At 31.5% G+C, this 16,726-nt stretch overlaps 2 protein-coding genes and 1 long non-coding RNA gene across 4 annotated transcripts in view; 2 read left to right on the forward strand and 1 right to left on the reverse strand.

Annotated features, from left to right (window-relative positions):
- LOC145727254 (N-acetylglucosamine-6-sulfatase-like) overlaps nucleotides 1-13,016 on the forward strand; it is a 34,509-nt gene extending 21,493 nt beyond the window's left edge. The window contains exon 11 of the mRNA XM_081976769.1: nucleotides 12,722-13,016. Within this exon, the coding sequence (XP_081832895.1) occupies nucleotides 12,722-12,838 (117 nt within the window). The 3' untranslated portion in view covers nucleotides 12,839-13,016. The remainder of the gene's footprint in view (nucleotides 1-12,721) is intronic.
- LOC145727274 (uncharacterized) lies at nucleotides 9-682 on the forward strand. The gene is made up of 2 exons (XR_014177848.1): nucleotides 9-459; nucleotides 518-682. It is a non-coding gene; the product is annotated as an uncharacterized LOC145727274 (long non-coding RNA).
- On the reverse strand, nucleotides 817-16,319 carry LOC145727250 (uncharacterized). 2 transcript variants are annotated; one of them, XM_081976763.1, is made up of 7 exons: nucleotides 16,062-16,319; nucleotides 14,824-16,007; nucleotides 12,791-12,899; nucleotides 9,119-9,332; nucleotides 8,769-9,062; nucleotides 4,316-4,457; nucleotides 817-4,256 (listed from the first exon to the last, which is right to left on the reverse strand). In XM_081976763.1, the coding sequence occupies exons 2-6, from the start codon at nucleotides 15,930-15,932 to the stop codon at nucleotides 4,318-4,320; spliced, it is 1,866 nt and encodes a 621-aa protein (XP_081832889.1). In that variant the 5' UTR covers nucleotides 15,933-16,007; nucleotides 16,062-16,319; the 3' UTR covers nucleotides 817-4,256; nucleotides 4,316-4,317. The 2 variants fall into 2 exon arrangements, with proteins under 2 accessions (XP_081832889.1, XP_081832888.1); XM_081976762.1 differs by having other exon boundaries at nucleotides 14,824-15,970; nucleotides 16,062-16,317.
- Nucleotides 16,320-16,726: the final 407 nt, after the last annotated feature.

Consider the following 16,726-nt stretch of genomic DNA (forward strand, 5'->3'; position numbering starts at 1 on the left):
AAGTTAAATAATAAATTGCATAATTTCCGGTAAAGCAGGATAATTTCATCATCAAGATAACCAAATTGCTCTTGCCAAAAACTTCTACCAATATTAAAACACCCTGTGTACAAATCTGATCTGACGTGTATTTCACCAAACTCTTATCATTCTGACATGACATTAACACATTTTTATGTTTTTTTTTACTCTTTTTAATAATGTCTCCCAGAAAACAAACCAAGAAACGCACTAACGAAATTATCGACGTGGTGGCATTTGCCAAAGAGCCCAAAACCAGAAAACTCAAATTAAGAAAGGAATTTACGTGCCCAATTTGTTTGAATGTTTCATCTACCGGTACCATCATAGGAATTCCCAATGCGTGCAGACACCGATACTGTTTTACGTGCTTGAGAACTTGGTCAAAGCTAGAAAATAGCTGTCCTTTGTGCAGAATACGGTTCAGAAGTATTATAGGTAGGTAATCGTAGTTAAACAAATTTCGACCAGCATAAAAGCAGAGGATTTTGTATAGTGTATTCCAAGTGCGGAAGGTACGTGAAACGAGTACCGATCACAATCAGGAGGAATCGAAAAATGCGGGGATTTTTTCGGTCTCTTATCAGGATATTTTTACGTATTTTTGGGGGCCAAATATGACGTACATTGTAAAGTTCTAAATACAAAGATTTAAAGCAAACTGATTGTTAATATAGCGCTATCAACCAATCTAAAAATGTAGCAAGATTTTTAGTTAAGTTTCCTTTAGTTTAATTGTTCAGAAGTCCTGATTAGAAAAACTACACCACAAGCAAAATAATAAAACCAACTAACTTATTAAAATACTACTTTTTATTTCTTAATTTGCTTAAACATTATATATGTTAATTACTGATAGCTGAAGAAAAATCAATCAAAATCAAAAAATTCATAATAAGTATATACATAAAAGCAAATAAATTAATAACTAGATTAGAACTATATAACCTGGTAAATTTACGTAAAAAAAAAGACAAACATTAATAATAATCTTGAATCAAAACGTCATACTGTGACCTAACAATACCCTTACCGGATAGTAAGTAGATTTACCAGGGAATTTAGATTACTTTCTAATGAACACAATGCAATAGGTGTACAGGTTGAAACAAAAGTAGAAAAACAAAAACCTGTTGATATCCGAAAACAAAATTTTCGAGACTGAAATTATACTGGGTTTGAATGGCCTGTAAATGCCGCTTTATTGAATTTTTTAGAACAAATATCACAAGAAAATATTGTCTGTAAAAAAAAATAATATTTTTAACCAGTCTTTGTTATAAGTGTAGAAGTCAATTGTTCTAACAATTTAAAATTTACTAGTCAGAGATGAGCGAATTGTAAACGCATTAAACGATAATGGGATAAATTTAATAAAGGAAATAAATTGATATGCCTGTAAAAAATAATTAATAACATTGTAAATCAAGATATCGATAAGAGTTAAATAGATAAAAAAAGCTTCAAACTTGAAAGTACAATTCAAACCACAAAACAATTTTATTCATAAAATTGTTAATTATTTCAGAGTAATTTACACAAAAAGTTCGTACATTGAAAATGAAGAACTCTTGCCGATTGGTCCGTTAAAAACACTGTTTTCCAATCATGTCGGACACACGATCCGAAAACTTTCTAAGCAGACCAATTTGGCTTTTATGTATCCATAAAATTAGGATTCAAATTGGACCTTAAGTTCATTATATTTGGTTTAAAAAATTTGAAATTATCCGAACGAAATCAACGGTAAATTATTGCAAATCTGGATAAAAGGAAAAGAATACTTGAGAATCAACGAAGATAGATGCCATTAACCTGTGCCAAGCGGTCAAACTTGTTGAAACTGCTTATCCAAAGGTTCACCCAACAAAATATTACAAAAGGGTATTCGGTTGAAATTTCTGTTTTGAGTGCCAAAATATTTGATAAATATGAGTTTCTTAAGTGCTTTTGTGACCAAATTCCAACTTTTTACCGTTGCTTTTGTATAGAAAATTATGTTTTTGTACACCTGTACATAGAATTTACAATGCTATGGCTAAAATCAAAATCCAATAAGATCAAGGACAGTAAACGGTAAAGGATTACTTAATCCCATTTTTTCTAATTGATCGGTAATGATTTTAATAAATTTTTTTGTTCTTTCAAAATTCCTTGGATCAGCAAATAAATTTTTGGATTTTGTGACAAACTGCTATTCAGGCAGTTTCGAGAAATCCGAGTTTTAACTTTGAGCAAAGAATAACAAGTTTCATTGTTGACTACACCATTTACACAGGTAGTTTAGAAAATATCACTTGGATTTTAGAAAATATAAGTTGCATCTCAGAACTTAAAAATTGTATTTCAGTATCGTAAATTTGATTTTAGAAAGCGTGAGTTGGATTTCAGATTAGTCTCTTGTATTTCAGAAAAGGTCTGTTGGATATTAGAATAGTTATTTTAATTTCAGAATTTGTCACGTGTATTTTGAAAAAATGTATTTCAATTTCAGAATTTTATTACGTTTTTGTGTGTTTATTAGTCCATTTTTTTAATTTAATATCAGCGAATTGTTTTATATGTAGTAACAATTACGAGTTACAAAACGCCAACAAGAATAACTTTGTCAATGAATACAAAATTTACATCCAAACTGGCATATCTTCATTTGCTAAAACTTTTAATAACTTTGTAACAATGACAGCACAATTACCTTTCACAAATGTTAGTATGAAGACTTCTGATATACAACTTTAATTTTCCAAATTACAAATAATCGTGTCAAAAATCCGACTGATCTTTTCTGAAATTCAAGAAACTATTCTAAAATACAATTTGCAATTTCTAAAATCAAAGTTATTATTCTAATATTGAATGTACCGTTTCCGAAATACAAGTGATATTTCTAAAATCTATCACATGGTTTCTAAAATTCAACTGATGCTTTCTAAATTACATATGAAAATGGTGTAGAGTACCTGATAACGTCAAACAAAACACTGACTCAAAAAAAGTAAATAATGATTATAAGAAATTGATATTGATATTGTATTTGATACTGAAAATGGATGCAATTTTTATTTCACAATGAAATAAGATAAGAGACAACCGACAACATGTTGCCTACCCAAGGCAAACCGAGGTCAGCCAAAAAGATCATCCCAACATCAAAGGAATTATGCCGGATGTCCCTTTTTGTTAAATAGTTATTCTTTGCTTGACACATTATAAATGTTTGACACGCAATGTCAACCTATTTTGAAAGATCAAAAAGTCATCCCTTATCCACCTTCTAATTAGATATTTAACAGGTTTTTTAGTCAACGATGTAACCTGTTGTTTTTTCTTCATAATTTAAACTCAGATTTATCAAAACTGGCTGGATAAAATTTTGTTAAACCTTAACTGCTGACTATAGGAATTTTGAAAGAACGTAAAAATTGATTAAAATCATTACTTTAACTTTGTGGAAAAAGGTAGACCGTTTTGAAACATTTGGAATACCTTGTATATTAACCTATTGTGAGACTTTACTGTGACGTCAGAATCCATTCGCCGCCGGGAAACAAAATCGGCCGATCGAGCAATCCTTTACTGTTTACCGTCCTAGCAATAAGTTGACCTAACAATGTAATAAGTAAATGTTTTGAATGGGACATTTGCTTCTTCATTTGTCACCTTCAAAACTTTGACCTTTCTATTATCATTGCTACGTCATCCTATTTCTCTTTGATATTCGCCGTAATAATTAAGATAGCAGGTAAATTACGATATCGCTAATTTAGCACGATTTGTCAGTTTTCTGACTTTCCTCAAACTATGACATAATAGATTTACTGAAACTAGATTTTCATTCATTACTAAGAATGTTACTAATAAGTATAATAGTGTTGCAAAATTGCATTTCTGCGAATTTATACGTAATCAAATAAAATATAGTAACATTTAATAGATAACTTGCTTGCAACATATACAAGTTTAGTATATACATCCATAAAAAAATAATATAGACAAATGGCCAAAATACTGATTGTATATCTCATATGCAAGTCTCGCAGGACTACTTACAAATAATTTGTAGTTTAGCGTATTAACTACGCAAACAAAAGAAAATCAACTCTTTCGCGAATACCATAAACTAAACTCTACTCAACTCTTTTTTATTCCTGTCAAAACAAGAACGATGGAATACCCTCCTGAGCCCCTGTCTTAACCAACAAACGGGGGATTTTCATTCTAAAGCTTGGTAGATTCTAAAACGTACAAATAAAGTCAATTTTTCCGAATTAAGGTTCCGAAAAAAATTACTTACTTTTACTTTATTTGCTGTGATATTCGTTGCCTTACAACCGGCGTGATGAAGACGTTGCCTTTTCGTTCGACTTTTTGCAATTTTGGGTAAGTTTTCAACTTCTTAGCAGCTTTGGCGGTTCGTACAGGGTTCATTTCTGCTTCTGAAAAATGAATATAATAATTATTTATACACTGTGTAGGTAAAGTCACGCTTAAATTCTATTAAAAATCAGGGATTTGTTTTCTGGGAAAACGCTCGGACACGTCAATATTTATTTTTGATGATAAACATGCTGAACCAAAAATAAGTGTCCAATGTCAACTTTATTTATTATTAAGTTAGATTAGGTTATACTTGGAATTCGATGCAGAATCCAAAAATAAAATAAAAAATAGAAGTTTCCATTTAAAAAAATTAAGTTGACAGTCGTAACTTGTTTTTGGGTCACCCTGTATACATGAATTTATTATCAAAAAAATCGCAATAAAAAATAAATATTGACGTGTCCGAGCGTTTTCAAAGAAAACAAATAACTGATTTTTAATAAAATTTATGCGCGACTTTACGGACACACTGTATATTTATAAAGTATCAAACTATAGTGCAATTAGTGTGTTCCACAAAGCCTAAGTAGTTTTCTAAACTATTTTTATTAATGTGTTCGTGCATCCAGAAACTAGTACGTGTTTTATTTATTTATGCAGTGTAAATGAAGTGGACAGATCAAAATGAACAATATGGTCTCTAAAGCGAATCTGACAAACGAACTTCTAGTCACATTATTTAGGTAGATTACTGCAAATGGATGTAAAACAAATCCGGGAGACTCGGTATAATTTATTAATATACAGGGTGGCCCAGTTTATCCACTATACGATAGTCCATCAAAAAATAAGTTGACATGCATTATGTCATTTTGCTGAAAAACGCTTCCTAAGGAAGATACAGTCTTCCAAATTTTAGTTTAAAAAATCATTTTTTTTTTGCTATAACTGTCAGACCGTTAGACTAATTTTGATCAAATTTTGTAGTAAGTACTTATGAAATGAATGCTCCATGGGATGTGAATGACGTTTGTCAAACTTGTTAAGTGGCGTAGATACAGGGGGGTGATGTTTTTCCACTCTATTTTTAAATGCTGACTAATTATATTCCAAAAATTACAGTTTTTTAATTTCTTTGTTCAATTTAAAGAAAGATGCATCCCCTGTAATATTTTGGTTCAAAAGTGGTTTCTCCTTCAAAAAATAAGTTGACATGTATGTTGTCATTTTTTAAAAGACCTCATCCTCAAGTTCAGAAAAATCGTTGTTTTTGTGTAATAATAACCGACCGTTGAAAGTGAAAACCGATCAAATTTGGTACAAGGACTCGAAACTGATACTCATTACCGAGTCTTAGAGCCACCACAAAAAAAACAATTATCATCCCTTTGAGCGAAGTCACAAGTTTAAAAGTTAATTTAGATGAAAATAAACTTCAACGGTCTCAGAATTATGACAAAAAAACACGATTTTTGAAGCTGAACTTTGGATGGCTGTATCTTCCTGTTTTTGAAGGACAACCCACTGTTGCCGTTTAATGGTTATAAAATAAACTATCCAATTTTTGACGGCCCAGATATCAGTTTTTTTTGTAGTTTTAAAACGTAACTCAATTATCTCGTAGACGAAGTTTCAAATTCGAATTTTAGAACAAATACTTTCTTTTAAAAATTTAACAAAGAATTTAAAAAGTGTCATTTTTGAAAAATGTCCAGTGACGTAGAAAATAAAAATCATCCCTCTGTATGTACGCAACTAGACAATTTTGACAACAATTTGATCAAAATTGCTCAAACGGTCTGACAGTTATGAGAAAAAAACAGTTTTTTAAACTGAAATTTGGAGGACTGTATCTTTCTTAGGAAGCAATTTTTACAAAAATAACATGCATGTCAACTTATTTTTTGATGGGCTATCGAATGGTGATTTAAAACTGGACCACCCTGTATTATAATAACAATTTGAGCAAATATGTATCTTAGTAATAAAGCAAAACTGATTTTTTTCTCCTACTTGACTTATTGCAGTTTAAAATGTTGGCTTTATAGATTTGTTTGGTAAGTACTGATAATAATTTACTCAATATTTCTCTTTCCGGATTACAAGCTGAAAAATTGTATTACCAAAAAACTCTGTGCTTGTAATGTTCTATTTCTAATTACACCGGTCATTCAGTTTATTTTATCATCAGAATCGATTTATTGCGATAATCATTATGAGGTCGACGCGCTTAAAATAAAGCTGCGTAACTAGAAACTAAGGTTAACAGTAGTAGTGACATCATAGCTAAGATATCGAAATAACCAAACTTGCTCAAGATGCGATAAGATTTTGATTGAATCTATGTAATACTACAATATTAGATGAATGTAAAAATGAGAGTAAAGTCTAAGCCGCAAAAATAATTTTATTTGCGTTTTCAAAGATGGTTTTTGAAATTTTAGTCTCAGAAAGTAAAAAACAAAAAAATTACTTGAAGACTCTCAATTTAAAACCAGATTGAAAAATTAACTATAAAAACAAGCATACTACGTGAAATTACACAATGTACAGTTGGTTTTGAATTGAATTTAAATGTCTTTACAGGGTGGCACAATAAAAAGGTCGCATCCGTAATTATGATAAAAAATTGCTGAAACGAGTCTTATTAGATTATTATTAGACCCCGTTAAACACTGATTTTCAAAACGTCTGTCTGAGTTTTGAGATAAACTGGATATAAGAATAAGTAAAATAGCAATTTTTGTCTGATTTTCTTTGGACAATTTGTTTGATTCAATTGAAATTATTGGAGCCATTATTAATTATTTATACAGGGTATCCGTTTTATGAGCTCAACCATGGGGATCTCGGTTATTTGAACAGATACAAAGTCGGTTAAATTAGGACAAAGATGCGCATTTTCGAGCTTTGTAAAATGTCGTTTTAAAAATTACAAAATTCCGACAAATCTGGAAAAAAGCGCAAAATTACTTTCTGATACTTCATTGAAATCTAGCAGAATTTGGAGCATTTTCTAAGCCTAGAAGAGGTGTTAATAGACAAAAGGTTAATGAAGCGGAGTAAATTGTTAACACGCAGGTTGTTGTCTTTCTGGATACCGCTATAGGTATGTTTCTGAAGTAATCTGTACATTTCTATGCGATGCGTAATAAATTTCTAGCATATCTCGTTTTTCTTCACATCCAGTCGGAGTGTCAATAATTTGTTTATCAAAAACAACGTCATGTACCGTTATTTACAAGGCTCTCTTGCCCTCTTTGCAAAGAAACTAATTTTCATATTTTCTCCAAACTGCAAGTCCAAATCTTAACATGTCATTATAACCAGAAAGAAAAGCTGATTTTAAAAATGCAAAAATCAAAGATGGCGCCCCTATGAAAAAACAAAGCTGATGATGGTTTCGGAAAATCGAAACGTCGGATTCCAAATTTGACTGCGCCATCTTGTAGAGCAGAAAGTGACTGTGACGATGTATCAGTCATTTTCATTTGTTTCATCGAACGAGTCCAGAAAAAATTAAAAACGTTTTTCCAAAATTTCGCTTCTTTCCAGATAATTACGGAAGTAGTCGGAATTATGTAATTTTTAAATCGACATCTTACAAAGCTCGAAAATGTGCATCTTTGCCCTAATTTAACGAACTTTGTATCTCTCCAAATAACCGAGATCCCCATGGTTGAGCTCGTAAAACGGATACACCCTTGTTTATTTAAGAACTTCATTTTCAACATCTTTAGATGTTAAAACTCCATCTCCTTGAATGTTAGATAACTTCTTTCATTTGCTGTACAATGATCGTTTGTCGGTTACAATCACCACTTAATCAATGTAACTTTCCAATACGTCACTATTTCTGTTCAACTACATTTACAATTCAATTTTGTTAGATACAAGTATCACATCACTTAGAAACGTGTCCGCTAAGACAAAGCAAAGTGGCTAGTAATTAACTTCAAATCAAAGTTTAAGTGCTACGTCATTTCGGTTAACACGTCAAAAACCACTGAACCTCGACCAGATACTGTTCTACTGGAAAATCCTGTCAGGATAAGTTAGCATTTATAGCTTGTAGCTTTTGATTGACAAGAAATGTCATTTCCCAATTTGGTTACTAATTAATTGTCCATTAAAGTCAGACTAAAAAAATAACTTGACTTTAACTTCCTTTACACCTTTAACGTAATAATATTTAGATCAAACATGACAAAACAAATATTTGTTTATGGTGAAAACACCAAACCAAGTTTAATAGTTAATTGCTCAAAAACTAGGTAATGTACCAGTCCTGTCACAGATTACGTACTGATTACTGAGGATAACAATAACCACTAAGCAAACATCATGTGCTTTACTTTGGCTATCTGGAGTTAAGACAATAATCACGTTTTTTCATTAAAACAAAGGCATTCAAAATGATAATTTACCGATTGATCGTTTTTTGCTGCGCCCAAAAATCAAATTTTTAATAGTTTCGGACATGTCGTCTAATTCGTACATAGCGTCGTGGGGACTCGTTCCAAAAAAGTTCTTGATTTTAGGATCAGCGTGGTGATCCAGCAATATCCTGACGATTTCAGGATTCTGAGCCTCGGCAGCGTGAAACAATGCAGTCCTGCCGCTAGTTTGGTCTTTGCAGTTCACTTTTGCGCGATTTCCTATCAACAGCAGGGCGCCAGCTGTCCAACTTCGCATGCAGCATATCATAAGCGGAGTCAAACCTTCAGATTAATTTCAGTTAAAAAAAATATAATTTACTCAAATTGGGGTTGACAACCTTCAAAATTATAATCGTCGATACAATAAGCACACTCATCGAATGTCTTATGCACCAAAATGATACCCAGAGCTTCGTGCCTTTGGAATTTAGCTGCCAAATGTAGAATGTTGTTGCCTTCTCCGTCAACTTCTTTAATGTCAGCGACATAGTCCAGAAGCGTTTTAACTATTTCAGACTGTACGTCGTAAATTATAGCCAATTGCAAAGGGGTCTGCAAACAAATTAAATTCCAGCTTAGCTTAAAAATTACATTGATGCCTTCGACAATAAAACATTCTAGATCAAAGGTTTTCAGTAAGATGAACTTTAAACGTTCATTTAACTGATTGCAATACAATTTTTTAATGACTATCTAAAAAACAAAGAAAAAATTAATTTTGAGTCCAAAACAGATAACAGATACTTGTGATGTAAATGAATGAACAAGGTGATAAAGTTAGCGTTTAAATTCTGAATGTAATTGGTTTGATATTTATTGTAGTATCTCACATAATAAAACACACCTGAAAGAGATTTAGGACACAATAATGAAATGCCATATGCCATAATATGAAAAATGCAGCAAATACCTCTAATTAAAGGATATTAAGATCAAATATAGAATTTTACGTATAAAAACTCTAATCTGGCAATCACTTCCTGATTATCAATTCTGTGTTGGTGTTTTTACATCATCATCTACAGGGTGATTCAAGATAAAACTTATTAATAATTATTATAAAGAATAATGTAATATAATTTGTTTCTTTATTAAATTACGCTGTTTTACTCTTGGTATCATTTTCAGATTAGACACTCTATATTCCTTATGAAACATGTTCATTGTTTTTGCATTTTTAAGGTGGATATTGGAATAGATAGTAGATATTAGATGGAATGTTTCGTCGAAAATACCAAATTAGTAATATCGTTGATTTTTGACAGATTAGAGAGAAGCATCTCGAGATAAACAGACCAACCTTTTGATCAGCTTGTCCGACCAAATGGCTTGCCATACATAACAAAGTTACCCAAACAGCATTGTTTACAATCCTAACTGAATACACGCTACATAAACAGTTAATTTAACATCAATGACCTAAATAACCTTTTAAATAACAGCGATAAGTTCCGCTGGTCTAATGAACCGCCTTTTAAAAAATGGGGAATTACTGTGGTTCATTACTATCTCTCAGGGGACTCCCCATTACTGGGTAGTGTAAATTTGTGGTTTTAATTACAACAAAAGTTTTGATTTGAATACACTTAAAAAGTCGTAAAACTACAGGATTTAAATGCTGGAATGTCATCAATTAGTGTCAAGTATATTGTATCAGAACGCAGTGATAAACATAAATGTAATAATAAACTTTGTGACACGTAAATTATACATGATGATCTCCTTATTAGATGTTGAAATCATAAAAGCCTAAACTTAAAGTGTTTTCGACAAAATTCGAAAACAATACGTCTGTGGTTACCATAAAATGCGTTATACTTAGGTAAATATATTGTAACTTGTGTCTTATCTACGCATTTAACTAAAATTTACACAATTACTGTTTTATCAGTTAATATAATTTTATAAAACTGTTGTTCTTAAAATACTATTATTCGAATAGTTTTGGTAAAGTCCCAAGGGGGAATCCACTATCGGTTATCATTTTTTAGCGGATAAAAGTTGCATCAACTATCAAAGCTAATTCAACTTAGGGAGTCTTTCCCCATGACTAAATAATTATTTACAATAATTATTAACTCTAAGTGTTTACAAATACAAAAGTAAATATTCCACACAAAATTCAAGGTTTAATTGAAAAAATTCTTATCTAACAACATTTCTACAGAAGTGGTGTATAATTCTTATTAAACTGATGCGAATACTTAGAAACTGATAAGAACATGATAAGGTTTGAGTAAATATCATACATGGGTATAACACAAACTTAAAAGCCTATCTAAAAAAAGAAAGCCGAAAATATGTAACAGGCTTAATTTTCACCTTGAATAGTATGAATTGGTCTACATTTTTTTCTGCTGATAGCATTAAGTGACGTTTACCAATTTTATAGTCTCAAATTCTCAATAAATAAAATATGTCATATAACATCTTTTATTTTACATTCTGTCTTCAAGTAGATGGGAACTAATTTTTCAGCTGTTAAACTGACTGTTTTCTAAGCGTGCCAAGTTTACACAGCTTATACACATTATGTCACACTAAAAAATTAATATTCAATGATTTTCAGTTCTAAAACTTTGGGTAAATTGAGTGTCCCAAAATTTGTGCTACAATACTTTAACTGTGTAGGCAAAAATGCAACAAAAAGTTTACATTATCATAACAAATTTAGGGTGTTTTCTTTAAAGGGATCCAACTCCCTTGTTTATAGAAAGTTTTTTATTTTTGTCTGTAAAACATCATCTTTTATTTAAAAATAAAACCTGTTATATTTCAAAGGCTACTTAAGATATTGTCATTGTCAACAGCCTGGAAAAACCCCAAAACCCACAAATCACATGATATACATTTTTATCTAAAAACCGACAACTTAGGCTGATCCAAGCCTAAAAAAAGCTAAAAAAACAATTGTTTTGATAAGTACTATAAATGATTCTCGGAATTATTACCATAAAAAAACTATTTTTTACACCCTTTTATACAAACTGATAAATTAAATTAAAATAAAGCAAGAAATTTGCAATCTTTCTAGTGTATTTTAATTTTTTTTTAAATAATTAGAAATACACCTTGATAGAAGAATCATACAGAAAAAACAAAATTACAGTGTGATAAAAGAAGTAATAATTATGTTCTTATCAATATGAACTCCCTCTAGTCTTATCATTTACTGTTGTCATAAAACTTTTTGTGACAACACTGGCAAAGCTTTGTTTTGTGTTTCGTTTACATAAAAATCCTATGCTAGATCTGCAGCATACTAATCAATCAATTTCAGTTTTAAATTACAACCCAATCAATTCACCCACTATCCAACTTTTTAGCAGGTTTTCTTCTATTTCCATTTTAAAAGTTTGCCTTTTTGTTTTTTGTTGCACTAAAATTTTTAGAGAAAATTATCAAAAATTGGGAAAAATGTATGTTTATCAATTATGATACATTATGTTAAAGATTCCATATTTATTAACGCATAGGTAGATTGAGTGATTATAAAATTTATAAATGTTTATCTCCCCGTATGGTACTAAAGATCAAAATGACAAGCAAAGGTGACTTTGCTACCTTTCCGGCACACGTGTTTCTAATTTTCCATTAAATTGTTTGTAAACATGAGTGTAATGCATTAACGATAAACTTACCGTAAATATTTATCAGGTAAAGTTTAGAAATTTGTTTCTTAAGAAATTTAAAAATGTCGACATAACGAAAATTAAAAACACCCTTCAATACCCAACAACTTACTTTCCTAGTAATAAACAATTTCCGGTAAAACCAATTTATAAACCGACCAATAGAATTTATAACTAATAAACGCAGAAAAACCAGAGATAAGAAAGCAGGTAAATAAATTTGGATACAGTTTAGGAACGAAATCCTGGAAAACCGTGAATGTTCAAATTTTCCAACTAGTTATTGACAAACCATTCATTTTATTTCAGGAATCGTCAATAGAAGAGAAACTGCACTCGCCTGATTTTAGGAAGTTTGACGTAAACAATTCTACTTACGCATCCGTCGTGTGTTTCCATGTTAACTCCCAATTTCCTGGCTTTTAAGGCGACGCACTGTAGTTTTACTGCATCCAGGTCGTTTCGAACTACGCCTTCATGAAGAGGCCTAAAATAATGAGGTATTAATGAGAGTTGATCTTTTTTTTTAATTTAGGAAAAAGTTGAAAAATAAATTGCTTGAATATAATACAATACAGGTTGGCTAACATGCACTTGTTCAAAAGTATTGTGACATTATTTAGATCGAATGATGACGATTTTTTCGTCAATGTCATTAGACTAGATTAATCTGCAATACCTGGAGATCGTCATGTTGTTTTTTGGTTTTTCTGAACAGACTGGGCGATCTTTCACAATTATAGTCTAGTATTATCTAAAATTACAAACATGAAACTAGTATATTCGTTTACTAAACGAATAGAGAGCGGAAGGATCTAACGATAAGCAATGTTTACTATTATCAATTTGTAAAATTTGATTACATCCCTGAACTAGTTAACATATTTGTTATTATAAGCAACTAAATTTCCTGTGCAATTCTGTTAAATTAGGTATATGTATAAATAAAAAAGATGTGTTTGCTGTTAATTTTTGCAACTAATATTAGGATAAAGTTAATAATCCCAAAGGAATGCACTTTGTGACTAATTCAATGTGAATTCTACAAATCTATACATTGAAACTCAATCCCAAAGTAGTAAAACTGAGATTATTGGTAAACCCGAGAATGAAACTAATAATGAACATAAAAATACCACTCCTTGATTAATCGAAAGATTAATAATAATTTCTAAACTATAGTGTTGAAAGGGTATTTCACTCATATGAGTAACATATTGCAAAACTCACTGTAATATATTGAAATCAACTCTAGGAAGTGAAGTACTCTATCAATGACTTTTAAATTCATTGCCACCTGATTCAATTCCAATAAGGTGGCGCCACATTGTGAAACTCACAATCTTGTGGGATGGATCATTGTTTTGCTTATGACTTTTTTTTTAAACTGTGACTGACGTCATTTGCCTGAGTAATGTTGAGTCTACATGTGCGTAAATCGCAAAAATGATACAACTATGACTGGCACAATTTTGATTTTTAAGTGTTTTTTTAAATTTCAACAGCCATCCATATCTAGTAACAAGTTTTGTTTTAAAGCAATTAATGCAAACCTGTAATTTACCTAAGGTTGGCGAAACTTGGCTCTGTTCCTTTAGAACAATAAATTTTTGTCAATTTGACTGACAAGTTTAAGGAAAATATAATGACAATCAGTTTGTTTTAGGTTTTGTATTTGGTGTTTCGTGATTTCAAAATTCAAAGAACACATGTTGTGGAAAATCCACCAAGTGACTTAAGCTATATTTGCTGAAATGCTAATTTACTTAGGGGTTTAACACTTGAAAAACAAGTGAAGATAAGAACAACGGAGATGACAACAGTATATTACTTTATACCAAGAGTGCTTTGAATAACTGTAAAAAAAGTTCTTCTCGAGTTCTTAACACCAAAATTTGTAGTAGCTATGAATTTGAAAAGTATACAGAAGGTAACAAGGCAGATTTTGAGTTATTTGACTTTATGGTAGATTTTAAATACTAAAAGTAAAAATAGATGTTAGAATACAAATAATAAGTATAAGTGGGTTAACCCTGAGGAATAGCTGGATACGATGGGTTTTACCCAAGTGAATTAATTCAGTTTAGTTATTTTCAAAATATTTTTAAAAATTTTGTATACTACCCATGTTTTGTTTATGTGTTTACTGACATTCTAGTTACCAGTTAACTGAATTCAACTCATCAGATGACTTTTAAAGAAAGTTGTTTATAATGACAAGAACCTAACCACAGACAAACAGGCAGCAGATCTTTCATAAGTCAAAAATTTTGAAAATTGTTGACAAAATAGGATAACCCAGTTTAATAAGCAGGTACTTTTGTAGACTCTCACATAATTGTTATTTTACCCTATAGCACAATTAAACAAACTAACTGAAATCTATAAAAAAAAAACACAAAAATACTTACAAATAACCAGCCACATTGTAAACAGCACATTCCCTTAATGCCTGGAAGAACATCATTTTCTTGGCATTCACACCATTATCAAGACCATTTCTGAGTTCCCCACTTTCACTCTCAACAGGACTTTTGACTATACTCCTTGTAAAACTTCTATTAGGATAACTGTCATGCAAAACTTTTCCCATAGTTGGCCCCATTCCAAAATTGACATCATTCAAAAGTACTGATTCAATTAAATTATTGTAGCTCTCATCTTCTGGAAATGTTAAACGTTCTTGGGGAAATTCTGTTTGAATCCCTCTGTGAGTGACAGTCTCCTTTTGTAGGTCTGTTTGGATACCCACTTCCACAGAGCTCTTTTGCACCTCTATGTTTTTCAATACCAACTTTTTCACAACCATGTTCTTTTTCACAGACAAATTTAGTGCCTGCATTTTCACTTGATTGAGAACTTTCAAATTTCGTTCACAAAGCAGTTTGACACTTGGAGGGTTCTGGGGTAAAAGCTCAAAGTTGTCTAAATCGGAGACTTCATCCCCACCATCAGATACCAAACAGCAGCTGATTAGTTGTGCATCCAAATCTGTTGTGGGTTTCACAGATGATGCAGGACTGACATTGGGACTTACAGTAGAGTGAGTAGTGCTAGCTACATTTGTTGGTGCAATACTGTCTATGGCTGTGCAATCATCACCAATAATCCTAAAGCAGTTGTTATCAGTTTGTTTACTAACCAATGAGGTTTTACTAGAGGTGTCATTGATAACATTAATTTGAGGCGGGTTTTTCAAAGTTTTAACAACAGCTGACTTTTTGATCAGAATGGTTTTCCTCTTCATTCCTTCAGGGATTTGGTTTGATGGTACAACTCTCAATTTTTGGCCCCTAAGTATGATAAATTTGTTTCCAAAATTGTCTGTCTGTAAAGGCGTTCTTGTTATTACGTTCTGCATGCCTTTTGGACTCTTTTCTCTACATTTAATCTCAGCCGAAGACACCACTGGTAAATTATTTTTGAACCCCATTAGACAAAACTTGTCCTCAACTACATCGGTCAAACCGCGCTGATAATAGTTCAGTTTCTTATGGATATCGTTACTTTTTACAAACATATTAATGTCAAGCCTGTTATTTGATTTAAAGGGAGATCCTGTGGACAATGAAAAGTTGAAAATACCATTCCTAACCTATAAAGATGGGTCGAGGACACACATTCAAGCAGTAAAAAAAACTAGACTTACCTAAATTACACAAATTCGAGTTATATTCCGGGTAAATGTTCACAAGATAATAACGTTTACATGTGTTTTCTCAAAAAAGTTTCGTTATTGGGTAAATCCCCTTTGCCCTTGGTGTTTTGTTATAGGCGTCATTGCCGTCATTGCCGCCATATCACTTTCAGACCCTAGTTTCAGACGCAGGCGGCACCAATAAAATACTCGAATTTCACGTGGTCACATGATACTTGTTACATTGTCTCAAATAGAATCACGTGATTAACGAAAATGCGGTGATATTGATCGTCTGGTTAAATCGATGCGTACAGTCTGGCAAACACGCTTAGCGCATGGAAAGTGGGATTTACGGCGTTTGCAACGTTGTCAATGTTCACACATGAGAAAATGAATTGCAGTGTTGTTTGGTTACAAAATTACAAATGTAGCTGTGGTATTAATTTAGCAAGCAGGTATTAGTTAGAGTATAATAATTAAATGTAAAAAAATAGCATGAATTTACGTGAATTTGCAGTTTATAAAACACAACTTTTTGAATTTTGAAATTGAAATTCTAACGTTTTACTTACGTATTTATTTATGGTATTTTTGTTCTCCCCAATGTTGTCAATGTTTTATTTATTATTGCAATTTTACAATAAAAGTGCAACAGTGACTTTGAGATGATAATG

This window comes from Ips typographus, linkage group LG3 (genome assembly GCF_016097725.1).
Source record: "Ips typographus isolate SLU linkage group LG3, UJ_Ityp_2.0, whole genome shotgun sequence".
NCBI lineage: Eukaryota > Metazoa > Arthropoda > Insecta > Coleoptera > Curculionidae > Ips > Ips typographus.

Coding starts and splice junctions, on each gene's coding strand:
- LOC145727250 (XM_081976763.1), bottom strand. CDS start 15,932: ATGTTTGTAAAAAGTAACGATATCCATAAGAAACTGAACTATTATCAG. Junction 9,063..9,118: donor CGACGATTATAATTTTGAAG/GTTGTCAACCCC, acceptor ATTAATCTGAAG/GTTTGACTCCGCTTATGATA. Junction 4,458..8,768: donor CAGCAAAAAACGATCAATCG/GTAAATTATCAT, acceptor TTCATTTTTCAG/AAGCAGAAATGAACCCTGTA.